Source organism: Trichechus manatus, unplaced genomic scaffold (genome assembly GCF_000243295.1).
Source record: "Trichechus manatus latirostris isolate Lorelei unplaced genomic scaffold, TriManLat1.0 scaffold00081, whole genome shotgun sequence".
Classification (NCBI taxonomy): Eukaryota; Metazoa; Chordata; class Mammalia; order Sirenia; family Trichechidae; genus Trichechus; species Trichechus manatus.
This window is the reverse complement of record NW_004444017.1, coordinates 3128708-3155584: the sequence shown is the minus strand read 5'-3', so window position 1 is coordinate 3155584 and position 26877 is coordinate 3128708. Positions and strand designations below refer to the sequence as shown.

General features: G+C 50.8%; 1 protein-coding gene across 2 annotated transcripts in view; it reads right to left on the bottom strand.

The window, feature by feature from the left end:
- Nucleotides 1–286: 286 nt before the first annotated feature.
- The window catches only part of IQSEC3 (IQ motif and Sec7 domain ArfGEF 3), a 115771-nt gene continuing 89180 nt past the window's right edge, over nucleotides 287–26877 (bottom strand). The window contains exons 6-14 of one of the 2 annotated variants that reach the window (XM_004381190.1): nucleotides 20469–20591; nucleotides 19765–19931; nucleotides 15988–16127; nucleotides 14061–14186; nucleotides 11922–12021; nucleotides 11572–11733; nucleotides 7428–7520; nucleotides 4632–4681; nucleotides 287–721 (exon numbers count right to left, since the gene is read on the bottom strand). In XM_004381190.1, the coding sequence (XP_004381247.1) occupies nucleotides 287–721; nucleotides 4632–4681; nucleotides 7428–7520; nucleotides 11572–11733; nucleotides 11922–12021; nucleotides 14061–14186; nucleotides 15988–16127; nucleotides 19765–19931; nucleotides 20469–20591 (1396 nt within the window). Of the gene's footprint in view, nucleotides 722–4464; nucleotides 4547–4631; nucleotides 4682–7427; nucleotides 7521–11571; nucleotides 11734–11921; nucleotides 12022–14060; nucleotides 14187–15987; nucleotides 16128–19764; nucleotides 19932–20468; nucleotides 20592–26877 lie in introns of those variants that run through there. The other variant, XM_004381191.1, reaches the window with a different exon arrangement.

Below are 26877 nucleotides of genomic sequence, written 5' to 3'. Positions count from 1 at the left end.
CAAGAGGAAGAGGAGGCTCTTCACTCCCAGCTGTGCAGGGCTCCTGGAGGGTGAGCTGGTGTCTCCAGATTTGAGGGTAGGGTGCTCAACTGAGTAAGGGAAGCATGGTCGGAAGAGGCAAACCAGGTGCCAGGGATTGGAGTTCTGGTTTCAAAACGGCGGTGATCGGTGACTGGGAACGCACTGTGTTAGGGTGTGGGGAGCCACGAAAGGGCAGTCTGGGCTGCCGTGCACAGCCCGGCCCCTGGCGGCCAGCCCTCCGTGGACAGCAGGGTGGGAGTGCAGACTACACCAGGCTCCTTGAGCCGCTGGAGTAGCGGCGCCGGTGCAGCAGGGAGCCCGGAGGGCAGTACTGGTGTGGATGGTTGTAGGGGGGCGGGGGCGGGGGCAGCGGAGGCTGGTGGATGACCTTGACGGGGGAGCCTGGGCCACCCAGGGGTGTGGAGCCACAGGAGTCGGAGGAGGACGAGGCATAGCAGGAGAGGGCCTGGCTCAGCAGGGGCTCCATGCGGGCCAAGCAGGGCTTGTCCAGGACAATGACTTTGACAATTTGCTGGCACTGCACCAGGGTCCCTGGGGGCGTGGGTGGTGGTGGTGGCAGCAGCTGGGGCTGCTCTCGCAGGGGGCTAGGCTGCGGGTTTAGCAGTGGCGCCGGCGCTCCCTTCTCGGCCTCCAGCCCGGGGTTGTGATGGGACGTTTGGAGCCTGTTGTGAATTGACACCTAGTTTAGAAACAGCCAGAGAAGCATGAAATGTTACAACACTAATTCCCAGCTGCTAGGACTGGCTACCCTCAGCTGCCCTTTGCCTCCCCCTCTCCTGGCTCCTGCTGCCCGAGAACGTGCACTCAGCCCGCACTTTAACCCTTTCCCCCATCTCTCCACCTAGAGGAAAGCAGAAGGGCTGACCCTGGTCATCCGGAGAGGGACAGTGGAGTCGAGGGTTCCACCACTGACCGTGCGCAATCTCACCTTGCTAGACCTCAGTCTCCCCATCTGTGAGATGGACAGTTGGACCAACTGACTCTAGGTTTCTGCAGAGCTCTACAGTCTGATTACATGGACCTGCTGGGCTGGTAGCTTTGGGCCGTGGCTAAAACTTCACTTGCCTCACTGCCCGCAAACCTCAGAGTTTGGAAAGCAGAGATAACAGCCTCTATTCCTTCCCAGCCTCTCAGGGGTGTGTTGACGACAAAGGGGAACTAGACACAGGACAGTCAAGCATCTTTGAGCCTTCACCCCCCTCTCCTCCTGCCAAATTTGTTAAAGGGCAAGCCTCATCGTCACTGCGACATCAGACAGGTATCCAAACCCCAGAATGTCAGGGACCCCGGAAGGAGTGGTCTGGACCTAGCCCATCCACCCAGACTCCCAAGTCCATGACCAGCACCAAGAGCAGCTCAGATAGCCGAGGGCAGAGTCTTAGGTCCCTGGCTGCCTTTCTGGCCCGACCTAGGTCCTGGTTAAATCTGTTCTGCTGTAGGAAGGAGTTACCCAGAAAAGGCTCAACAACTCTTATCCCCTGGGTAGGGCAAGAGGAGGTGGCCCAGATGGTGCTCACGAGCCTTTTCTCTCAGACCATGGAAGTCACTGTGAACCAGGCTGGCCTCTTCTAGCTGGCAGAGGCAGGTGGGTGAAATGAGCTCAAGGGAGGCTAGCGTATTCTGGAAGGAGAGGGATTTCATTCCTTACCATGGTCCATCCCCAGGCTCTCTAGCTGATAGGATCTACCACACCCATACAGAACAACCCTTAGGGGGATGGCTGAGACCCTTCTCCTCTCTGAGGACGCTTGCTATTGGGCCACCATCTGTCTGGGGGCACCACCTCCCAAGGCCAGCTGCTCAGAGCACAGAGAGGGAATTGAGGTTGCGGCGGGGCGGGGGGACTTTATCCCTGAGCCTAGACCAGGATGGCCCAACCCAAAACGATCTCAGCCCTAAGCCAGCTGATCTTAATACTGTTTATTGCCCAAAGGTACGATTTCAGGGATCCCCTTTCCTGGCTCTAGGCACCCCCATGGCCTCGCCAAGCCCTGGTTCTTTGTCCTGACCCTCAATATTCACAAGCCCCCAACTGCCAAGCTCAGCACTTTGCCAGCCTTTATTCTTTACTCTCAACCTCCAGCCTCAGCAGCACTGTCTAGGTCTGAGGTCCCCTAAACAAAAGAGCCCCCTGTGCCCCTCACTGCCCTGCTGAGACCCACAGCAGAACAAGAGCAGGGCTGCAGCCCACTTTCTTCGTGGGACCTCCTGGTGGTCCTCATTCACACAGAGGGCCTTCGTCACCACCGCTGCTGGAGGGGATAGGCTCTTCCCCGCACCTGCTTGTATTCTGAATTCTTCCGCCAGGAGAAAAGTGGCCTGAGATGGCCAGGCAGGCCAGGCCCCTTCTGCTTGCTCTCCCCAGACTTTACAGTTGCCCTTCCCCAGGCAAATGCCTGGTTGCCCCAAGCCCAGGCCACTGAGCCTTCTTCTCCTTCTCCCCCCACCTTCTCCCCCCACCCCCGCCATGCCGCTCAGCCTTGCCCTGCACCTCTCCTCCACCTCCTGCTTTCTGATCCCCCCTTCACTGTCTGCACCTCCCACTTCTCCCTCCACCCGCCTCCAGCCTGACACCTTTATTTTAATGGTTCATAAGCGAAAAGCAGGAAGTGACAGCAAACCCCCCTTGCATTCTGACCCCCTTCTCACCTCCCTGCTGATGCAGGAAAGAAAGAAAGAAAAAGAAGAAAGGAAGGAAGGAAGCAAGGACGGAAAGAAAGGAAGAAAGGAGGAGAGAGAGACAAAGAAAGGCAGTCAGGTGGAACAGGAGTAGCAGGTCAGAATAGCTCAGAGACAATGGAAAAGCGCCTGCCAAGGGGCTCGGCCAGGCATTGACACAGAGAGGGCAGGGGAGAGAGAGCTCGGGGTCCAGCCGAGAGGCCACTGGGCAGTGAGGCTGCCCTCTGCGCTGGGAGCAGAGGCTGGCAGGGCCCTGGAGCTAGCCAAGGGGGTGTCAGCCTTGCAGATAGCCACATGCCCTTTGGGGCAGGGTAAGAGGGAAGAACGGGGCATTGGAGTGCTTGTCCTCTCTAAGGCGTAGGCAGGGCTCGTAGAACAAACGGAGGGCTGGTAACTTAGTGCGCTTATCTGCAAGGCTAGAGAATGGGCAGCTGCGGGAAGATGGGGAGGGGAGGGGACAGAGGACGGAATACCCACCCTGGGGGCTTGTCAGCTGCTGGGGCGGGAAGCTCCTCCGTGTAAAGGTGCCTCCTCCAGACACAGGTGTGTGGGGATGGGGGCCATAGGGATGGATGGAAGAAAGCGAGCTCCCCTGTGGGGATCCTGGGGCTTCCCAGAGTTTAGTCAGGCTGGTGGGCTGGCACCTCCCTCAGACATCTAAGTGCAGGTCCCCATGGAGCACCAGAGTGGGAGGCCCCTCCAGCTTGGAGTGGGGTTGGGGAAGGAGGTGTGCGTGTGTGAGAGCAGCCAGTGGTCCCTGGTGGCCTGGCGAGGGAGGGAGGGGCTCACTGAGGTTCTAGGAGGCCAGTGTGGGTGGGCCAGTCCCAGTCAGTCTTGCAGGGGCAACTGTGTGCTCCCCAAGTGACAATTGGGTTTGGCAGAGGCCAGCTGCTGCTGCTGCGTCCCCACTCCCTTCCCATTCTCTCACTTGGGCAACAGAACAGCCAAGGAAGCTGTGGCTTGGGGATTGACAGTCTTCAGTTTTATCAGCTCTTCTCCCAGGAACCAAAAAACCAAACCTGTTGCTATGGAGTCGATTTGACTCATGGTGACCACATATGTTTCAGAATAGAACCGCTCCATAGGATTTTCAATGGCTGTGATCTGTCAGAAGCAGATCATCAGGCCTTTCTTCCAAGGAGCCTCTGGTTGGATTTGAACTGCCAACCTTTTGATTGGTAGCTGTGTGCTTAACTGTTTGCACCACCGAGGGACTCCTGTCCCAGGAAAACCTCTAACATAACCCCAACCCAGCTCTTCCTTCTTGGCCTCATTTTCTCCTGTATGCATCCCTACCCCATGGCCAGCATTCCAGATGGACCAGCTGCTCCAGGGAAAAGTTCCACCCTCCCAGCTGCCTGCACTCTCAATTCTCCAACTTCTCCCAAGAGGTATCCAGGAGGGCAGGGTCTACCCTGAAAGTGACTACTTGGGAACCTGACTTAGGGGTGATTCTCTGGAGGAAGCCCAGGCCCCTCGTATGGAGGGTGGGAGGATTTGGGGAAGGGAATATAGAGCTCTCTGACAATAACAAGTATTTGGGGATCAGTGAACAAGAAGCAGTTTGCTGGGGAAGTTGACTTGGGGAAGCATGGGAGGGACCGGCATGGAGGGTGTTATGGGCTTCATGTCCACGGTGTTAGTCTGGGAGCTCAGCCTTGGAGGGCAACCAGCTGGGGCAGGCTAGGGCGGGGACGGGTAGAAAGTGCTGGCGGCTTAATTAGGCGCTGGAACAGTGGCATTACCCATGCTAGCAGTAACTTTTAATTGTATCTCTTGAAATTGGTAAAATGGTGAGTCGGGCTGGGGAGGCATTGATTAATACCTGAGAAGAGAAACAACAGAGACGGTGAGAAGAAGGGCAAGCGGGGCACAGAATCACTCACCTCAGCAACCAGGCTTCCACTTACCTCCACTGTGCTCTCCGCAGGCCTCTCCCCCAGCGCCACGTCTCTTTTGGCTTTGAATGCAAAGGGCACAGGGCTCAATCTCCACCTACCTTGAAACAAATCCGCCCCTCCCCCATCTCTGCAATTAGATGGTGTGAGTAGGAAGACCCCATGTGCCCCACTACTCACAACTGTGATGCAGCCTGGGGTGGTAGCCTGGAAGTCAAAAGCCCAGCATTCTAGTCCTAGTCCCGCCACTTAGTAGCTGTGTGACCTTGGGCAAGATGCTATACCCCTCTGGGCCTCTGAAGACTAGATCTCTTAAGTTCTTTCTGATGTTGGCATTGTTGAGTCTAATTTACCCAGTGAAAGCATTCCCAATACAGACTTTGAAAGTTGACTTATGAAGTGAGCGTTGGTTCTTTGCTCTCAGAAGCACAGGGGGTTCCACTGTGTGGGGGGGGCACATGTTAACCTGTCTCCTTCAACCACAGACTCCTTGAGGGCAAGGGCCATGTTTCTTCTTTGTTCCCTTCCCTGCTACCTAGCTGAATAAACTAGCTCCAACTCATGACAACCCCATGTATGCCAGAGTAGAACTGCTCCATAGGGTTTTCAATGGCTAATTTGTCAGAAGTAGACTGCCGGGCCTTTCTTCTGAGGTACCTCTGGGTAGACGTGAACCTCTAACCATTCAGTTAGCAGCCCAGCATGTTAACTGTTTGCACCACCGACGGACCTAGCCAAGCAATGAGGATTAAATGAGTGGAGGCCTGTAAAGCACTCACCGTGCCTGGCACAGTGAGAGCCTAATAACAGCTTTGTCATGACTATTAGGGTGGTTCTGACAGGCTTGGCACAGCACCAGGGTCCCTGTGGACCCCAGGGTCAGTTTGATAACCCTTTCTAGCTCAGTCACCCCCAGTTCCCATCCTCAACGCAAGCAGGCATCTCAAGGCCCTTCAGCTGGAACCCCTTTAGTTCTCAGATACCGCCCCTCCAAGGGTGCTACTTCCCCTCACTGTGCTGACCCCTCTGCTTTCTATAGCACAAGGGGGAGCTGTGCTGTTGTTTGGGAACATCCCACTGTGGGGGCTCCTCTTGGAAAAGTCCCTGGGGACATGCATCCCAGCCTGAGGGGTTATTGCTTGCAAAAGAGGCAGGCTGGGGTGCGGGCTGTGGAGTGGGGAGGTCAGGGAAGAAATCACAGCTGAGCATTGGCTCTGAAGCTTAAACAACTGTGAACACGCAGTGACCCATGCACTGTGACCTTATAGTAATGAAGCGGTGTTGTGGATTGAATTATGTCCCCCAGAAAATGTGTGTATCAGTTTGGCCAGGCCATGATTCCTGGTACTGTGTGATTTTCCTATATGTTGTAAACCTGCCTCTATGATGTTAATGAGGGAGGATGGGCGGCAGCTGTGTTAGTAAGGCAGGACCTGATCTACAAGACTGGATTGCATCCTGAGGCAATCTCTTGAGATATAAAAGACAGAAGTGAGCAGTGAGACAGAGGGACCTCATACCATCGAGAAAGCAGTGCCAGGAGCAGAGCACGTCCTTTGGACCGGGGTCCCTGCGCCGAGAAGCTCCTAGTCTGGGGGGAACACTAATGAGAAGGCCGAGAGAGAGAAAACCTTCCCCTGGAGCTGACACCTTGAATTTGAACTTTTAGCCTACTTTGACTATGAGGAAATAAACTTCTCTTCGTTAAAACCATCCACTTGTGGTATTTCTGTTGTAGCAGCACTAGATGACTAAGACAAGGGGCTACTGGAAAGCAGAATTATGGTGCTTGATTGCAGCCCAAACCCATACACAGAAGAGGCTACATCTCCACATAGCAAAGAGAGTCCCAAGTCTTGCTCGGAAAATGAATCGCCTCTCCTAGCTGGTGTGACCAGTTCATACGGTACTGCCTGTCCAAAGCCTTGCATCACGGCCAATGGCTGAAGTTACAGGCCAGGATGAAATCCACTGGAGTTTCTCCGCTCAAACTGATGTCTTGCTATGACACTTGCTTTCCAGTGCTTAGCACAGGGCACACAGCAGGCACTTAATAAATGCTTGTCAAATGTAATAATAAATAACTGAATGAATTAGCGAACAATTCTGGATGTTTGCTGGGCTTTTGTTGGGATGAGTCTTAATCCTTATGCCATCTCTCTTCCTAATTCTCTTTCATTCAGGGTTGGTGGAGTGGAGGTAGGGTAACTCTTCCCATGAGCGCACAGGTGGGGGCTGAGGTTAGGGGCAGGAGGGAGAAAGGCAGGACCATGTCAGCTGGTGGAAGGAAGCAGGTCTAAAGAAAGTGGGCAAAGGCGAAGCAAAGTCTGCAGCTGGCTTGAATCATCTGAGGTGAATCATTTAATTTAAGGAACTGTTTGGGAAATCGGGCTTGAGAGTTTATCTGGATTTTGGGGTGGGCTGACTCTGGGCCTGGGATAACAGAGTGCTCAGGGTTTATTAGTGAAAGGACTTTAAGGGGAAGAGCAAGAATTCCAGACCCTTCTGTGCAGCCTTCCTTCTCCCCTGCTCTGGACTCTGGACCTCTAGTGCCATTTATACCATGGATGCATTTCTTTCTCACCTGACATATTTCTTCCCCTGACTCCCAGTGATAATAACAGCCCCACAAAATAAAGAAAATAAGCCCGGAGCTCCTCTGCAGAAACGAATGGTCATGGAGATGGGCACTCACCCAAGTTCCCCAGGAAGCCAAGCCCAGGGACTGTGCGTGGCCTCAGTGGGCCCAGGGCCTGGGCCATCCCTGGCCTGGGGTCCCAGGAGCTCCGGAGTGGAGCTGCGGCTTACCTGTAGGTGATCCTTGCTTGGACTGTGGGTCCACCTGGGCTCCGCTGGACTTGAAGGAGAGGGTCTTTGCTCCTTGCTGTTTCTCTAGCTCCCCTAGGGGATGGAGAGGCCAGTGAACAGAGAGAAACCCCTACCCTTGATCACGCAGAGCTGAGAGGAGAAATGATGAGAGAGAGCAGGAAAAGGTAGAAGAAGGGGAGGGACATCCCAATCCCTGCTACCAAAACATGGACTTCGGAGTCTGGCCAAGTTAGCTTTGAATCCTGGCCATATCACTTAATTTCAAGTTAAAGAGCCTCTCAGAGCCTCGGTTTCTTCATCTATACATGGGATGATAGTATCTACTTGCACGTCACAATAGAGAGGGAGAACAGGTTAAGAGGGAGGCAGCCTGGGTTTGAATCCTGGTTCTGATGCTTCCTGGCTGTGTGGCTTTAGGCAAGTTTCTTAACCTCTCAGTGTCTCACTTGACAGGACAGCAGGGCCTACTTCAAAGTGTTGTAAAGAGGATTATGTGAGAAAATGCATTTAAAGCACTTAGAACAGGGTCTGGCTTTTATTACAATGTATAAGAAGCACTTGGCACACAGCAGACTTTAGGACTGTTGGTTAGTGATGTCTCATCCATTCCCCGGCACCTGCAGGCCGGAGCTTCTATCGGGTTTTCAAAGCCATCTCAAGGAGGAAATCCCACGTGCTTCCAGGGCCAGGACATCTGTCCTGGTACTCAACTTTAATTCCTCTCATTGGACTGTAAACCTGTTCCTTCTTGTTCTTCCCTCAGCGGTGTTAGAGATCTGCCAGTTACCATCCTTGGAGACTTGACAGTCATTATTAAATCACTCCTCCAGCTTCTCTTTTCCAGGAGACATAATTCAAGTTCCTTTTATTAAAGCGACTCTCCTGGGTCCCATTATCTGTCTCTCTGGTTGTCTATAATCCAGGGACACTGAACTGCAAACCCCCAAACCAGAACCATCTGTACCGATTGCCTGAATCACACCATCAATCAGTACTAAATATTTTTCCTGAACTGAGAGTTGTTCCTCTCCCTGCAGGGGCTGTCTTGGCTTTGGAGAAATTAGCATAGTAATTACAACCTTTGTGCAATTCTTGTCACTGTGTGAACCTGGGCAACTTCCTTAACTCTGAGCCTGTTTCCTCATCTCTAAAATGAGGATAATAATACTTATTATTATTACATAGCGGAGCCCTGGTGGTGCAGTGGTTTAAGCGCATGGCTGCTAATCGCAAGGTGGGAGGTTCAAACCCACCAGCTGCTCCGTGGGAGAACGATGTGGCAGTCTGCCTCCATAAAGATACACAGCTGTGGAAACCCTACGGGGCAGTTCTACTCATCCTATAGGGCTGCTATATGAGTCGGAATCCACTCAACAGTATACAACAACAATCCTAAAACAACTTGCCTGAGCTGTTACTAATACAGAATAATTGAAAAAGACAAAACAAACCCATTGCTGTCAAGTCAATTCCAACTTACAGTGACCCTACAGGACAGGGTAGAACTGTCCCATAGGGTTTCCAAGGCTATAAATCTTTACAGAAGCAGACTGCCACATCTTTCTCCCGCAGAGTGGCTGGTGGGTTTGAACCGCCTACCCTTCAGTTAGCAGCTGTGTGCTTAAACCACTGTGCTGCCGGGGCTCCTCGCTTTAGGAGTAAATAATATAATAGACTCAGCAATCTGCCCAGTGCCTGGCATGTAATCAGTGTTCAAGAAATGGTTGCTGCTACTGTTTGTCATCTTCTTTTTTTCTGACTTCCTTTCTTCCCTGTGTCCCTGACCAGCCCTTCATCTTTCCTCAGGTGCTCCATCCCTTTCTCTCTGTCTGAACAAAAAAAGCCAAAGGTAAGCCTTGCTCCCTGTTCTCTTGCCCTCTAGACAGCAGGAGAGGACATTTCACCTCTTGACATAACAGGTTCTGACAATATCTATTCCTTTGTACCTGGAAGGGATGTGATGTGGGGCTCTCGGGGCCGATGGGGAAAAGGAGCCTCTTCCAGCTATGCTAGTGCCAGTCTATGCCTATGGCTCCCCAGGGCTGCACAGAGCCATCTGTGGTACTTTGAAAACAAAAGAAGCCATTTCAGGATGCGTCCTTGAGACTGCTCCAGAACAAAAGCCGGGGTGGCCTCTCTGGGCACCCAGGCCAGCCCTTGCAAAGAGTCTTGTTTGCTACACTGCTGAACTCAAGCATGCCAACAGATTGGGAAAAGGGAATTTACATGTCACACCTGCACCCCTGACCAGTTACCTGAGTTATACAGTCTAGTTTGGTGGATTTTTGTTTTAACCTGAATTGGATTATTTTCTTGGGAAATTATAAACAGAACCTTTTCTTGCACTTTCAGAGAAAAGAGCGTATGAGCCTTGGAATCAGACTTAAATGTGAATGCCAGTTCTTCCCCTTCTAGTGTATATGACCTGGGCGTGCTATTAATTTCCCGGAGCCTTATCGGTAACCTGGAGACATACACCTCCCTGGCAGGGTCACTGTGAGGACTGTTGTTGCTAGTTGCTATTGAGTTGATTCTGACTCAAGGAGACCCCAGGTGCGCAGAGCAGAACTGCTCCACAGAGTTTTCAAGGGTGTGACCTCTCAGAAGCAGATCATCAGGTCTGTCTTCCGAGGTGCCTCTGGGTGGATTCGAACCACCAACCTTTCTGCTAGGAGTCAAGTGCTTAACCGTTTGTGCCACCTAGGGACCTCACTGTGAGGATTAACAGCATGTAAATAAACTACTCTGCACATAAGGAGCCCTGGTGGTGCAATGGTTACCGTGAGGTCAGTGGTTCGAACTCACCAGGGGCTCCATGGGAGAAAAGACCTAGTGATCTGCTCTCATAAAGATTACAGCTTAGGAAACCCTATGGGGCAGTTCTACTCTATTCTATAGCGTAGCTATGAGTCGGAATCGACTCGAGGGCACACAACACCACCACCCTGCACGAAGCAGGTGCTCAATAAACAGTGATTAAAAGCACTGCCCTGTCATATTGGTCTCCTGCTCAAAAACTTCCACTGCCCTTCTATTGCTTAGTGGATTTATATTAATTTAGAGGCACTTTTTAACTAAGTGGCCATATAAGGCAGACTTAAAGTATATTTTTATTTTCTGTTTCAGTTTCTGAATCCATCCTTAATTGACTTCTCTTTAAAGGCTATCTGAAGCCCCCTGCAATACTTATACAGTAAAAGCTGGCAAATGGGCACAGGTGGCAGGCCATTGATGTGTTTTTCTTAAACCAAAAAGCGACTGGTAAACCCAGATGTGTGAAGAACAGTCACTGTAGAGTCAACCTCGACTCACGGCGACCCCATGTGTGTCAGAGTAGAACCGTGCTCCATAGTGTTTTCAAGGCTGATTTTTCTAAAGTTGACTGACTGGCCTTTCTTCTGAGGCACCTCCGGGTGTACTTGAACCTCCAACCTTCCGGTTAGCAGCCATTAACCGTTTGTACCACCGAGGGACTCCAGAGACCCATGTTTTTTTAAAAATGTCTCAACTGGAACAATCAAGAATCAAGACATTCCTTAGAGGAATAATCACACAAATCAAAAATGAGAGCGCATAAAAGAAAACTATCCTGGATTCTTCAAAAAGACAATGTCATAAAAAAGTGAAGTGGGGGGACTATTCTGGATTAAAAGATTATAGGAATGAAACAACCAGATGTGATAAGTGAACCTTGACTGCATCCTGGGGGGCTGCAGGGGAAAAGCTATAAAAGACATTTTGGTGGAGAGAAAAGAGCCTGCACTCCAGTGACTTCTTTGCTTGCATCCAGCTCATTTGGACGCTCTGGTGAAACAAAGCAGAGCTCTCTGTTCCAAGGGGCCCACCTGCTGCCCCACGGATCTGGCTAGGTGTGCACACTCTAGTGTACCTGGCTTCCGTTGTGAAGGAACACGAAGAGCAGTGTACCTGTGACAGGGCAGTGGAGCCAGGAGAGAGGGAGCAGGGGGTGGAAGGAGGGCTGTGCCTCACCCCACTCTCACTCCAGACGGGACAAGCACAGAACCAGAGCTGTGTCTGTCTACAAGCTGACCCTGTCCCTTGCGGACCGGGTGCCCACCCACCCCACCCCCACCAACTGACTCCGGGTACACTGCATCCTTACACTCTATCCGGATCTGCTCCAGCTCTGCCACCTCAGCGATGGATTCCTTCAGGTCCTCCACAAACTTCTGCATCTCGTCCAAGCCCAGGGCACAGAAATGCAGCACCTGCCTCTTCTCAGAGCCCGAGAGCGGGGTCACCAGTGTGATGCCATGAGAGTAATCTGGAAACCAGACCCCAGGACCCCAGTGGGCTGTGAGCAGCAGGGGCCAAGGCTAGAGCCCAGCCAGAGGTGGGGAGTGGGCTCAGCTTTTGGCACCCTTGCCTCCCTCCACCCCACTATAGCCCTTTTCCCTCAGCTTCCCGTTCTACCAGTCTATCCCATATCCTTCCTGCCCAATCCAGACTTACATTCATTCTCAAAGAGGTGGAACTGCATGCCCAGCAGGCCGACCGACTTGCAGAAAGTGTACGTGGAGGAGCTCTTCTTCTTCGGGCAAAGTTTGAGAATCTGTTCAAGAGAGGATGATAGACATGCACCAACAGGTGTAAATTCACATAAATACGCTTGTGCACGTGTGGAGGCATGAGCACACAGGGATGACCGATATGGTCTCGTGAACAGACAAGTAAACACACACACACAAAGGTACACAGATATACATGCACAGTTATGCACTCAGGATGCATTCACACGTGCACACACACGTACACATATTATATCAAAATGTTTCTTCCCTGCACAAGAGCTTCCAGTGGCTATTCCCACTGCACTTAGAATCCGATTCACATTTCCTGCCCTGGCCTGTAAGTGTCCCCTGGTCTGGTTTCTGCCTTACTCTGGCTTCATGCTGGAACCACACTGTCCTCCTCTCTGCAGCTTGAACAGGGCAAGCTCAGTCCCACCACAGGCCCTCTGCGTGTGCTGTTTCCTTCTCCACAACTCTCTCCTCAAAGCTTTTTACATGGCTGGATTGTTCTCATTACTGAGGTCTTAACTCGAATGTTACCTTCGAGAGGACTTCCCTAACCAGCCCATCCAAAAAACCAAAAAAAACAAAATAAAAGCAAATAGAAACCTCCCACCCTAAGCCCAGTCACTCTCTAGCCTATCAGCGTTTTGTCTCCATAGCACCTTCCCCCAACATCTGATCTTGTTTGTTGTCTTATTTTCTATCTCCCTCCCCTACTACAATGAAAGCTCAGTCAGCCAGTTGTTCAATAAACAAATCATTATTCAGCACCTCCTATGAGCTGGGATCTGGGGATACAGCAGAACACAAGACAGAGAGAGCCCTCAACCTGAATGATGGTGCTTACGTTCTCATGGAGGAAGACAGTCAAGGTGTAGATCAATCAATCATGATAAACAAAGAAACCACAGGAACAAATAGGTAAATAAGATCATTTCAGACACTTGGCAAGTGCACTGAAGAACAAAAAGCAGAGTGAGGAATAAAGGGTGACTGAGCAGGCTCCTTGCTAGGTGGTCAGGGAGGACCTCTCTGAAGGGGGTACATGTGAGGTGAGACCTGGATGGAGAGAGGGAGGCAGCCATGCAAGGACCGGAAGGAGTTTTTCCAGCAGAAGGAGCAGTAGGGATGAAGGCCTGAGATGGAGCCAGCCTGGCCTGTGAGGAGGCAGCTCAAGCTCAGGGTGGCTGGAGCAGGACAGCTGGCGGGCGGGGGGGAGGGTGGTGTGGTGAGGTCAGGGCCAAGGGCAGTCCTGGAGGCCACAGGCCAGCCTGGGGAGTCTGGACTTCTTCCTCACTACACAGGAAGCTGGGGGGCGGGGCAGTTGGAAGCCTTGCAGGCCCAGGCTTGATTTGCTCTCTGGGAAGATGACTCCGCCGCTGTGTGGACCACAGGTGGCAGGTGTGGAGGTGCCCTGGTGATCCAGGTGAGAGGCTGGGGCTGGAACTAGAATGTAGCAGTGGAGGTAGTAAGAGGTTGTCAGATTTGGGATGAACGGGACTCACTGATAGAGAGGACACGGGTGTGAGGAAAAGAGAGAAATCAAATCCTGTTCACTACTGTTTTCCCAACAGTTACAATAGTGTCTGGCACAGAGTTGACACCCATAAAATAACTGTTGAATAGATACTTATTTTCAAGGAGTGACGAATGAGTACCCCTCAGATGTGTGAGCATACATGTACCCCAGCATCTCCCCCACCGAGCTAAGGGTGCGTGCTCCATTCCGGCCTACCCGCCTACCTCCCATACATGGGACTGAAGCACATAGCCACATCTTCTCTGCTCCAGGCTTCTGGTAAAGTGGGAGAGGCTGAGGGTCTGAGATCTAGCTCATTTCCACCATGACTGTGTAACCACAAACAGACAATGTAACCTCTCTGTGCCTCAGTTTTGCAGCCTATAAAATGGGAATTATCATATCTGCTTCAGCTACCTCCTATCCCATGATGTGAAAGCACCATGAGAACTGTAAACCAATCACTCCATAAATAACGTTCTGTTAGAAGGTAACGTAGTCAGGGCAGGACTGATTCTGAGAGAGAACTCCTACCCGCCCCACTCCCTGGCTGCTCACCACCAGCAGGTCATTGAAGAGGAACACCTCCCTCTGGTGTGCGGCCTGCTTCTGCAGCTTGTTCACATCTGTCACCTCGAAGAGCCGGCTGCAGCAGACCAGGCGGCGGTGGGGTACCGATAACACCTGGAACCAAGACATGCGCTCAGCGGGAGAGTCCCCAGAGACCCAGGCCCTCCCTACCCCATAGCATCCACTTTCCAGAAGAGGAGACAGAGGCTCAGAGAGGGGAGAGGGCCTGAGCATGACCCCAAACCTCCTCCCTCCTCATCTGGGCTCTGCCCTCTCATCACACTTCTTGCGGAGCTGAGGAAGAAGGGGTTCACCTCACTGGAGCAAATGAGGAGAGAAACGAGTAGGGGATGGGGAAAGGAAATGAAAAGAGCCTCCAGATTGTTCAAATCCAGGCACTGTCGGCCTTTTCCCCTCTAACACTTGTAGGTATGACACTTTTGCCTCTTTCTCTACAGCACATCCAAAGGCAAGTGTGCAAGAGTGAGGGGATTCCAGAGTGCTATGGGTTGAACTGTGTGCTCCAAAAAGATTTGTTGGAGTCCTAACCCCTGGTACCTGTGAACATGACCTTGTTTGGAAATAGGGTCTAGGAAGATGTTATCAGTTACTATGAGGTCATACAAGAGTAGGGTGGGTCATAATCCAATCTGAGTGGTATCCTTATAAAAGATGAGAAGAGACACAGAGAGACAGACAGCGGTCACGTGAAGATGGAGATTGGAGTCATACTGCAGCTGCAAGCCAAGGAATGCCTGGAGCTACCAGAAGCTGAAAGAGACAAGGAAGGCTCTTCCCTAGAGGCTTCAGAGAGCACCGCTCTGCTGAAACCCTGAGTTTGGACTTCCAGCCTCCAAAATGTGAGACAATAAATTTCTGGTGTTTAAAGCCACCCACTGTGTGGTACTTTATTATGGCAGCCCTAGGAAACCAGTGCACAGGCATATCTTGAATCAACTCCAGTGTGTAAAACAAGCCAAGCACTGGCAAACCAGACAAACCAAGACCTCAGCGATGAAGTCTCTGAAGCAGAAAAGGCCATCCCTGCACAGACTGGGGAGATTAAGCCCAGTGCAAAGCCCCCTGGGGAACCGCGCCCTGAGCCAGCTTCTCACGGAGAGGGAACTGGCGATAAATAGCAGAGTATCCACCTTCAGAACTAGAGATAAACCAGTTGTCGTTGAGTTGAGTCTGGCTCATGGTGACCCCATGTGTGTCAGAGAATAACTGTGCTCCATGGGGTTTTCAATGGCTGCTTTTTAGGAAGTAAATAACCAGGCCTTTCTTCTGAGGCACCTCTGGGTGGCCTCAGACCTCCAACCTTGCTGATCTCTAAGTAGTATAGTAATCTATAGGGAATGCTCACTTTAAAAATCATTGTAACTCTGGAATATATTGCTTGTGACACAGGTCATGACTGACTGGGCACCCCAATAGGTTGAGACACCATAGTCTAGGGCCTCTACTTTAGCCCATTCCTGCCTTATATTTCACTAGGACCATTCAGGAATGCCTAGTACCCATTCCATACTAGGAAAGGGATCCTAAGCCTTCTATCATGGCCAACCATCCAGATGCTTCAACCCTAGGCCACTGGGAAGTCTTTCTTGACACCTCACCCTAGTCTCTCCTGCTGCAGTATCTGCTAGCGAAAGGCAATGAGGAAATAAATTAGGCAAAAGAAAAAACAGGATGCAGTGCTTGGTACAAAGTAAGCACTCAATAACTATTTTTTCAATAACCATTTTTTAAGAGAATTAATAAAAGGATGGTGTTTTTGAAAGGGAAGGAGGAGAATGGGAGGAGACGCCAGGGAGAAAGAAACAAAAGGCAGTGGGAGATAGGGTGGCTTGGCAGCCATGGGAAAGGAAGCTGACCTCCACACGGTAAATGCTGCTCTGCAGGGGACACTTACTGTCTTCATGCCCACGATGGACTTCTCCACCTTGGTGACATACGTGACGTGGTCCTCATTGGACTTGAGCTCCTTCTGCTGTATCCTTTCGTAGATGCCCACCACCAGCTCCCTGGGGATGTCAGCGCCATCATCCACACCTACCAACATGGAGGGGAGGTTAGGGGGATGGAAGCCAGAGAGAGGAAACCCCCATACCACACTGATGCTCCTAAAGGGTGGCCTTCACGTTGCCACAATCCCGTTCCAAAGCCTTCGATGGCTGCTGCCACTGAAGAACAATTAAGAACAAACTCCTTAGCTCAGCAGCAAAACCACTATAATATGGTCCTAACACACATCTCCAGCCTCATCTCCTGCTGTTCCAGGCACAGAACCCTCTCTCTCACTTCCCAGGATGCTTTCCTGACTATTTCCAGCCTCCACGTTCCTGCTAAGTGCCTTTGCTTCTGCGGTTCTATCTCCCTGGAACGTCTTCTAAGTATCTGTCTTAAACCACCCTCCACGTGAGCATCTTGCAGGCTGAGGTTCTGTCTTGTTCTCTTTTGGATCTTCCCCCTCCTGGGCCCTCACCCCACCTCCAGCGGGAGCACAGTATTCAGTGATTGGTTGTTGTATGGGTGAAAAGATTCTCCCCTGACCATGTGTGAGGAGTTAGACATTAAGTGAAGAGGAGCAGGGCGGACCCCTCTGATAATGCAGGGAATGAGACCCTCCACCCCACCTCTTCCTTCTAAGTAATGATAAAACTCTGGCAACAACAACAAAAATACTAGCAGAAAATATATCAACGTGAAAATAGTTTCTTTTGGAGGTAGAAACAGGCAATTTAAAAAATCTTATTTTACTTTTTTCAAATCTTTCTTTAATAAGTATATGCTTCTCTTATAAGAATGAAAAAATTAAAAATAAAACAACTTTGGCAAGTGTCCTTAAAGGGTTTTCCCAACTACTGAGAGAACATTATGCTTTCTATGAGCAACTCCCTGTCTTGTCCCTGCTTCTTCCACATCTGATCCTGTTTTTTTAAAATTGGACAAATGAGCCATGTAGGACCCTTGGGGGTCTGCAAGAAATCCAGCTGAGGGCAAGAAAGAACAGGGATAAAGACTGAACACAAGAAGCTTCTAATTAAAGATGGCAACCTGAACACCTCTGCTCCCACTGAATACCCTAGTAAAAAGGAATATTTTCTTAACGGCATAAACCCACAAAGACAAAGAGAACAAAGGAAGATGCAATGACACCACAGGACCTAGAAAGTGGATAGGTTAGAAAACCCGGGCAAGCTGAAACGTAAGCCAACAGAGAGGTTAGAAGCCACTCAACACACCACAGAACCACAAAAGTGTTCTGGAACTGGTGGCAATAGAAACCCCTGATAGTTGAGATAAAGGCAGGCTGGAAGCAGGAAAATAGGTTAAAAGTAAGTTTAAAAAGCATGTAGGCTTTGCTATCTTCCCCTCCACTCCCGCAGAAAACTACGTGATAATCCTCTGGAAGGGGTGAACCGGGAATTCCGGGATGGGGGACTCCAAGCACAGCCAAGGGTGGGAGTCCATGGAGGATGAAGTTGACGTCTAAATACTAAGAGGCCCCTCAATCCCATTTCCCCCAAAGATCTCAGAACACTGGCAGCCAGACTCATATCCTTTGGGCAACAGATTGGACATTTCTTTTCAGGGGAATCAACCAGCACAAGAAAAATACCTAAAGATATTGTAGTAGAGGTCCCCCAATAAAACAGCTCAACCAAATCACCCTACTAACACCCCGTCCATGCACACAGTTGTAGATCAACTTTTTAGTGGCTCATCCTTAAATATGAATGGACAACCAAGTTTCATTAACTATATATAAAGTTTATAACATGAAAGAGAAAGAAATACAGGGGAAAATAGAAAAAGGAACCCAGAAGAAATAATGGCAAGCAGGGAGAAGGAAACTGAAGCAAATGCACAAATAAAAACATATTAATATCTTCAGAGATGTATGAGAAGATATTGCATCTATGAAACAATAGATGCTATAAAAGAGGAACACTCAGAGTACAAAAAAGAGCTCTTGAAAATGAAAAATATGGTGTAGAAATTAAAAACTTAGAAGAATGCTTGAAAGATAAAGCTGAGGAATATCTTCCAGAAAACCGAACAAGAAGACAAAGATGGCATATAGAGAATCCATGAAAATTAGAGGATCAAACTAAGAAATCCAACATCTGAATAACGGGAGTTCCAGAAAGTTGAGTACAGAGAAAATGGAGGGTAAAAACTATCAGATATAATATTTAAGAAAACTGCCCACAAGTGGAGGACAAATGTTTCTAGACTGAAAGGACCAACCCAGCACCCAGCACCCAGCACAATGGATGAAAAAAGACCTATCACAAGACACAGCATCACTAAATTTCAGGACACAAAGGACAAATAGAAGAACCAAAAAGTTTTCAGAGGGAAAAACAAAATCAAACCATAATGCACAAAAAGTCAGGAACTGGAATGGCAGAGCAGCACTGTCAACTAGAAGACAATGGAGTAATGCCTTCAAAATTCCATGTGGACATGTTTCCAATCTGGAATTCTTTTTCCAGCCAAACTCTCAATCTAGTGTGAAGATAGAAAAATGTATATTCAGACATGCAAGATCTCAAGAAGTTTGCCTCCAATGTACCTTTTCTCTGGAAGTAAACTAAAAATGAGGAAACTATGAAATCCAGGAAATAGGAATGCAACACAAGAGCAACATGAAGGAGATTCCAGGATGATGTGGAGGGAGATCCCATGATGACAGCTATGCTGCTGGCCTAGCAACCTGTCCAGACTGGAACAGAGATAGAGGTACCAGGAGAGACAGCTCCAAGAAGCTGAAACTCAGAATACCTCCTGAGTTTAAATGTATTGAGAGGGACATGTAGGGTAGAAAGTTGGGGATGAGTTAGTGGCAGGCTCATGAAGAGCTAAACAAATGGAAAAAGAAATTGTAATCATTATACACTTTAAGACCCTGCTTTGGATTACCTAGTCTTGGTAATATAAACACTGATCCAACACAAATGATGTTTTGCTCTCTATCAGGTGGTATACTATAACAAACCAAACCCCAATCTCGTTGCTATTGAGTTGATTTCAACTCACAGTGACCCTATAGGACAGAGCAGAACTGCCTCATAGGGTTTCCAAGGCTGTAATCGTTATGGAAACAGACTGCTATATCTCTCTCCCACAGAATGGGTGGTGGATTCAAACTGCCGACCTTTTGGTTAGCAGCTGAATGCTTAACATTGCACCTCCAGGCCTCCTTCGGTGCACTATAGCGATTAGAAAAAAGACTTGGCTGGTGGATGCAAGGCTGGTTGATGCAAAGACATCTGCAAGGCTGACTTAAATAGACTCAGGACCTGAAAGTCCTGTTCCTGGCTCTTCTCTCATAAGTCATGGAGTGGGAAGGGCTGGTGTCACCTAGACACCGACTATGGTGCCAGGGACCTAGAGGTCAACATTCCATGGAAGGCAAGGGGGCACTGCCCAAGGGCTCTTGTTGTTTTGGGTGGGGCAGTGGCAGGGGCTCCTGGAAACTCCCCAGATACCTGGCATGAAAGTGGCTTTCCCAGCCTGCTATGCGTGACCAGGCCCAGAAATCAGTATGCAGTGCCCTTGGCCGCTGAGATGACAGTCTACAATCGGGGCTCAGACTCACTGTCTCCTTTGGAATTAACACCAAACAGAATGTGGCCTGAGCAGCGACCTCACCCTTCCTACCCCGTCTCCACCTCCTCACCTCGCAGGTTCCGGATGAAGTCCTCCAGCATCATCTTCCGGTCAGGCTTAATGTTGGGGCTGTACATATCGGTGTTGAGGAGGATGATGGCGAAGGCGAGGATGAAGATGGTGTCAGGGTTGTGGAACTGCTGCACCATCTCAGGGTTGCACATGCAGTAGCGTTGGCTGTGGTGGGGGAGACACGGCGCAGGATGCTGAGACACCCTCCCTCTCCCCTTCCCCCAAGTTCCAGCAATGAGGGCAGTCCCAGGAAGGCCCTACCTCAATCTGTTCATTACTGTCTGGCCCATACCCTGGTCCACTTCTCCAATGAGAAGACAAGGCTGGTTTCACACACCCACAAATCCCCCAGGGCACCAGCCCTGCACAGAGAAGATGTTCAATACAGGTTTGCTTGTTGGCAAGGATGGGTGAGGTGCAGTCCAGCCTGGGGGTGCCCCATCTGGTGTTGCTTCCAGCTCAGAGAGCTCAGGGATTCCGTCCCTTTTCTATCTTTCCCTCCTTTCTAATCAGCCCACCCCTGCTACCTACACCAGAAGGGGCTCTCCCACACCCACCCCGACTGACCTTTCAGTATCTCCCATCCCCCAGGCTCACAGCAGCTCTGCTTGCCCCTCACGCACCACCCCCACCATGCTCCAGGCATGAGCTGGGGGTCTGTGAGGGAAGTGGAGCTGGCGGGGTCGGCGGGGGGGGCCCTACCTGAAGGCCTCGATCAGCCGCTCCACCTTCTGGGCTTCCCCCTGCACACGGATGTGAGCCTGGAACTTCCGCAGAGCCTCATCCAGCTCCATGCTGGAGAAGTCCATCTCGTCCACCACGCAGCTGAGGGCAGGCGGGAAGAGCGGTCATGAGAAGTCACCCACCTAAACTTTCCTACACCTACTAGTGCTAGAGAGTAAGGTGCAAACTCCCGATGGCTAGAACGCCCCCTGCTGTTGGCGGGGAGGGACTTGGGTCCTGTAACCAGCAGGAGGGGACAAGAGCTGGGCCAGTCTTACTCCTGCCTCCTAGGCCTCACCCCCTCTTCCAGGAGTCTTACTTTAGTAACCTAAGAGAAAGCTTTCTCATACCTCTCACCTAATACAATGACCCTGCGAGACAGGCAGCTCAGTTAGTATCTCCATTTCACAGCTAAAATACAGAGGTCCAGAGAGGTTAGCTGATTGCTCAAGATCACAGAGCTAAAGGAGACTGAACGCAGATCTTCTGACTCAAATTCCAAGTCCTTTCCTCTCAATCTCAGAGTATCTCAAAGTCAAAAGTTTAAAAATTGAGTAAGTACAATTTACTCTTTTGTTCTTTCAAAGACCTAGAAGGAGCCTGTATTTCTCCCCAGTTTAACTTTCAGTTTCCCATTTGGGTTTCTAGGTGAAATTTCCCCTGCAGTCCCTGCCCCACCATTGTGCCTTAGTCAAAATGATAAAGGAACAAAGACCATCCTAAGTCCTTCATTCACCCAGCAGCCTCCCTCTCTAACTAACCCCAGCTCTCAGGGAAGGCTGGGGGAAGATGGAGCCCACTGGAGAGTAAATGACAAATTTGACTTAACGTGGGATGGGCAGTGTGACAGTCAGGGCTGAGAAGCGGGAGACCCAGATTCTGGTCCTGGCCTGACCACTCTCTGTGACCTTGGCTTGCAGACTGAGTTCTAGGGGCCTCATTTTCCTCTTCTGAAAGGGAGGAAGTCAGAGTCCCTGTTCTCCAAGGATCCTTCCACCTCTGAGGGGCATGGGAGGAAAAGGAAGGGGACAGGTACAAAAGTTACCCCAACTAGGCAGTTCTCATTCCTCTGACCTGACCTACTCCCAGAGGCTCCCTTCCTTCCTTGCATGAGATCTGAGGCGAGGACCCTTCCAGCCCCACCACCTATTCCTGCCTTCCCCTCCTTCGCAGTGTTCTGGGCCAGGGGCTATAAGCAGTGAGGCAGGAATTTGGGCCTGGCAAAGCAGCCGACTGAGTGTCCCCTGGGAATTACTTTTTCCTTCAGTAGAAGCTGATCACAAGACCCACTGGACAAGGCTTACAGGTGCTCACACAGCTCTAGGAGATGACCTCTCCCCTTCCACGCCCACGCTCTCATCCAAGCTTCTCTCTCCTGGTTATCTTATAGCCAGGCCCACACTGTCCACTGGGGGGGGGGGGGGGGGTAGCCTGAGCTGATTCCGCCATAGCATTACAAGCCTGAGGGATAATCGTCTGTCCCCATCTGCCTCCCCTACCCTGCGGTGAGAGCAAGAGCTGGGTCATGCCTGCAATCCCAGCATTTAGCTCAGTGCCTAGCACACTAAGGGGGTTCGGAAAATGCTTCCTGAGTGAGGGGATGCATGCATGGTGGGACGAGCTCTTAGCAGGAGCCACTCCCCACATTCCCCTGATCCTCCAGTCCCTGTGTTGGGTCTACTGCCCTAGAAGATTCAGAGATCGCTAGTCAATCCCGGTTCTGCAGTCAGTTTTTAGGAGAAAGCAACAGGAGACTCCATGTGGTGGTGGTTTGGGGCCTGGTGGTTGGAGGACTCTGCCTCCCCTACGCCTTTCAGAGGGAACAAGGAGAAGAGAGCAACACTGCAGATGCCGGGAGAGTAGCAGCAGAGGGGTTTGGCAGATGGCCATCCTCAAGCTGGGAGCTCCTCTTTGGTTTGGTCAAACCCAGCCTTCTCTCAGGCTTATCTGCATGGGATGGCGAGTGGATAAGGGGGTGGGGCTGGGAGCTGACCACAGGCAAGAATTTTGCCCAAGTACGAGAACTGGTGATGTCAATGTCTGGGCATCTGAGACAGTCAGGGTAGCAGAGACCTCCTGGTCCAGCAGGGCGAGAGGCGCTCCAGCTTCTCCCTCTAGGTGTTAGCAGCCCTTGTCACCTCCACCCTGCACCCTCCCCATCTGGAACGTGAGCTCCAAGGGCAGCATCATGGGGTCCACACGTGTATCCCCATAGCCAGCCCGTTAGAAGGTACAAATCAAGGAAGACTGGGCCATACTGTCTGCGGGCTGGTAACTAAGAGAGCTGTCTCCAGTGGGGACAGAAGGAAGAAAACCTGGAGAAGGTGAATTAGCAAGGAGAGCAACAGCTAGAGCCAGGGAGACACAAAGAGAGAGAGAGAGAGAGACAGAGATAGTGAGAGATTGTTATTGTTAGGTGTCATCAAGCTGGTTCCAACTCACAGCGACCCTATGTACAAAAGAACAAAATGCTGCCTGGTCCTGCACCATCCTTACAACCATTGCTATGCTTGAGCCTATCGTTGCAGCCACTGTGTCAAACCATCTCATTGAGGGTTTTCCTTTTTTTCGCTCACCCTCTATTTTACCAAACATGATGTCCTTCTCCAGGGACTGGTCCCTCCTGATAACATTGCCGAAGTATATAAGATGAAGTTTCACCATCCTTGCTTCTAAGGAGCACTCTGGCTGTACCGCTTCCAGGGCAGATTTGTTTGTTCTTCTGGAAGTCCATGGTATATTCAACATTCTTTGCCAACACCATAATTCAAAGACATCAATTCTTCTTTGGTCTTCCTTATTCATTGTCCAGCTTTCGCATGTACATGAGGTGACTGAAAATACCATGGCTTAGGTCAGGCACACCTTAATCCTCAAAGTGACATCTTTGCTTTTGAACACTGTAAAGAGGTCTTTTGCAGCAGATTTGCCCAGTGCAACAAGTCATTTCATTTCTTGACTGTTGCTTCCATGGGTGTTGATTGTGGGTCCAAGTAAAATGAAATCCTTGACAACTTCAACCTTTTCTCTGTTTATCATGATGTTGCTTATTGGTCCAGTTGTGAGGATTTTTGTTTTCTTTTTGTTGAGGTGTAATCCATACTGAAGGCTGTAGTCTTTTGTCGTCATCAGGAAGTACTTCAAGTTCTCTTCACTTTCAGTAAGTAAGGTTGTGTCATCTGCATATCGCAGGTTGTTAATGAGCCAGGGAGACAGAGATAGTGAGAGACACAGAGTTAAATGAAAGGGGCTGGCAGAACAAGAAGAGAAAGAGACAAACAGGGAGAGAGAGAAGGAAAGAAACAGAGAAGGCGAGGGTGAAAAAGAGGGGAAAGTGGAGAGAGAGGAGACAGACAGACCAACAAAAAGGGAGAGAAAGAGATACATGGAGAGGAATAGAGAATAAGAGAGAAACAGACAAAGGGAGAAAGTGAAAGACAGAGAGATAGTGGGAGAGATGACAAAGAACCAGAGAGACAAGGAGCAAGATAAGAGAAACAAGATGGTAAACTGATGGAGGAAGAAAAAGGGGGGTGAGAAAAACACCACGGACTGGGGGGGCCTGGGCATGGAGCAGCATCACACTGCACCCTCTCACCCCAGAAGCCCCTGACTCTTGTGAGGTCAAGGAGGAGAGTAGTGGGCCCCCTTGTGGGGCCCCAGAATGGCCCCTGGTCCCTTTGGTCTGGCTTCCAGGTGCTCCCCAAGATGTGCCCCCATAGATCTGTCTACTCCACCCCCTACACCCACCTCACCTTCTCCCCATGGACCTCTGAGCCTGAGGTCCTGGCACCCTGCTTCCCTCATAGATGGCCCTCCCAGAGCCTCTCTCAGTGTACCCTCTGCCCAGTGCTCTGGATCAGGCCTCACCCCACAGTGATGGGGAGGGGTTCTGAGAGGCCTGGGGCACTTGGGGGAGGCAGCAGAAGGAGGCAGCAGGAGCAGCTGGAAGAGGGTGGGATCTGCTCAGCCAAGCACGATGGCCTAGTTTCCAGCTCTTCACTCAGGTGACACGCAGCCCTCTCACTGGCTTGCTCGCTCATGCGGGACTGGGGCTAAGAGCTCAGAAATGAGCCTGGAGCCTGAGAGCCAAGGACTGGGACGGGAGATACAGTCAGGTGGAACCACGAGTCCATGGAACAGAAAGCACTGAATAAATGAAACATGACCCGTAGAGTGGAGTGGTGGACTCCAGGGGTAGGACTCCTGGGCCACGGAGCTGGAGGGGTCTCCACATCAAACACCTTCCAGCATGTGTCCTGAAGACCCCACAACTGAGTCACAAGGAGGGTCTGCTAAAATGTACATCCCTGGGCCTCATCTCAGATACACCAAATTAGAATATTTGGAGGTGGAGCCTGGGAATCGGCGTTTTTAACAAGCTCTCCAGGTGATTCTTGAAATTTGAAAGCTAATGGCTGATTTGAGTGCAAGGTTAAGAGGCGTTATGGCCCACGTGGAGACTTTTAAAACATGAGTCCAGCAATGCAAGGGTCACCAGGGCAAGAGCCCACAGGGATGTGTGTGTCCCCACCTGGGTATCAGGGGCTGCACTGGGGGTGGGAGGGAGGGAGCGCTAAAGATACAGACACACAGACACACATTTCCTGCCTTCCTCCTGGGGCACCAGCATTTGGTGGGGAGGTAGTGGTTTGGGTTTCTCAGATCCCGGGGGGCAGAAAATCTCAACATTTTCCAGCTGCAAATTCCCAAATGGAAGGAATGAAGCATGCTCAGTAGTAGAAAGGCATTGCTCTGCTCTATGAGACACGTCGCCACTTCTCTCTAGAGGACGGTTGGCCCAGGTGGCCTCTGAGGACTCCCCCTCCACGGACATCTCTGCAGAGAGCCACACCCCATCGCTAAGGGCACTGCAGATGCTCCCAAAGGGCAGAGGATGGCAACAGCACTTCCGCCTGGCTTTGAAACACCCATCACGGTGACTGGCTGGCTGTCCCCACCCACCCCAGCAGACAATTATTTCCTTCCTGGTGGGCCTGCATCCTCCTGGGTAAGGCGGCTGAGACCAGGCTGCACTGTCTACCAGCAAGCCTGCTCCCAGCCCCTGCCTCAGGGATCTCCATCCCTTCAGGCTCTGTCACCAACCCCCCCACTCCAAGGGCCAAGGTCACCCTGGAGGCAGCAAGATTCTTTCTTCCCCCTCAAAGTATAAGCTTCAGCCTGCACCTTCAGTAGAAGCTTGACCTACACCTTTCCTAGCCTCCCCATCTCTCCTCTTCTCTAACCTTCTTTCCTATTGCTTCTCTTACTTTACCATATCTGCCAGCACCTAAAGATCCCAGGGTGGCACAAATGGTTGCTCTCAGCTACTAACCGAAAAGCTGGCAGTTCAAACCCACCCAGTGGTGCCACAGAAGAAAGGCCTGGCAATCTGCTTCCCTAAAGATTACAGGCAAATAAAACCTACGGAGCTCAGTTCTACTCTGTAACACACTGGGTCACCATAAGTCAGAATCAACTCAGTGGCAACAGGTTTGGTGTTTTGTTTTTTATCAGCATTTAAAACCTCACCCCTCCCGTTCCTCTTTGCCACCACGGAGTCCGTATGGGGAGCAGATTGTTGACAGTTTACCAAATCCATCTGCTCTGCTGCCTCAAGCCAGAACAGCCAACAATCACCCTGAACATCTCTGGCATCTCTCCTCTTCTGATCATCTTTAAGGTGAAAAACATCACACGTTTCCCAGTGGTTTTTTCTGGTGTATAATCTTCCCTTTCTACAGAAGGCGAAACTAAGACCAAAGGGGCTTGCCCCACGCTCCCACACCTAGGAAGAGCCGGTTTTCCGATTCCTAGTCTTGTGGGGTCTCATCCTCCAGCTGGGCCCTCTCCCAAGCCTGCCCTCCCCACTTCAACTCTGTGTGTGGGGGTGGGGTGGGAGGGGGGCTCACCGCTGGGGGAGGCCACTCCCTCTGAGCTCTCATTTACTTCACTAAGTGTGCAATGTCTTAATCTTAATTCTGTTTGATATTAACCATTACCTCATTATTTTTATTATATACAAGGAAACGGAAGCTCAAGGGAGTGCTGGCCCCGCAGCAGGACTGCATACATTTCTTGCTGGCTGGGCCAGGCAAGCCTGCACTCTCTGCTGCTCCTGCTGCTCGTGGGCTGGTGCTAAAGACCCTCTCCCTGGGAGCTGCTATCTTGCCCAGATGCCGGGTGGAGGCATGTGAGGGCCTAGGGGACAGCCGAACACTGTCACATAGGCACGACTATGTGTGTGTGAGGAGCCGCTTGGCTGTCTGCAATGAGACAGAGGCTGTCTGGCTCCCTGAAGGTTCAGAGGTGGCCTGGGGCACGGAGCCACAGCACGGGGCACCATGTCCCTGATTTCCCACCTTCTCCTTCTTGCACCTTTGCTGAC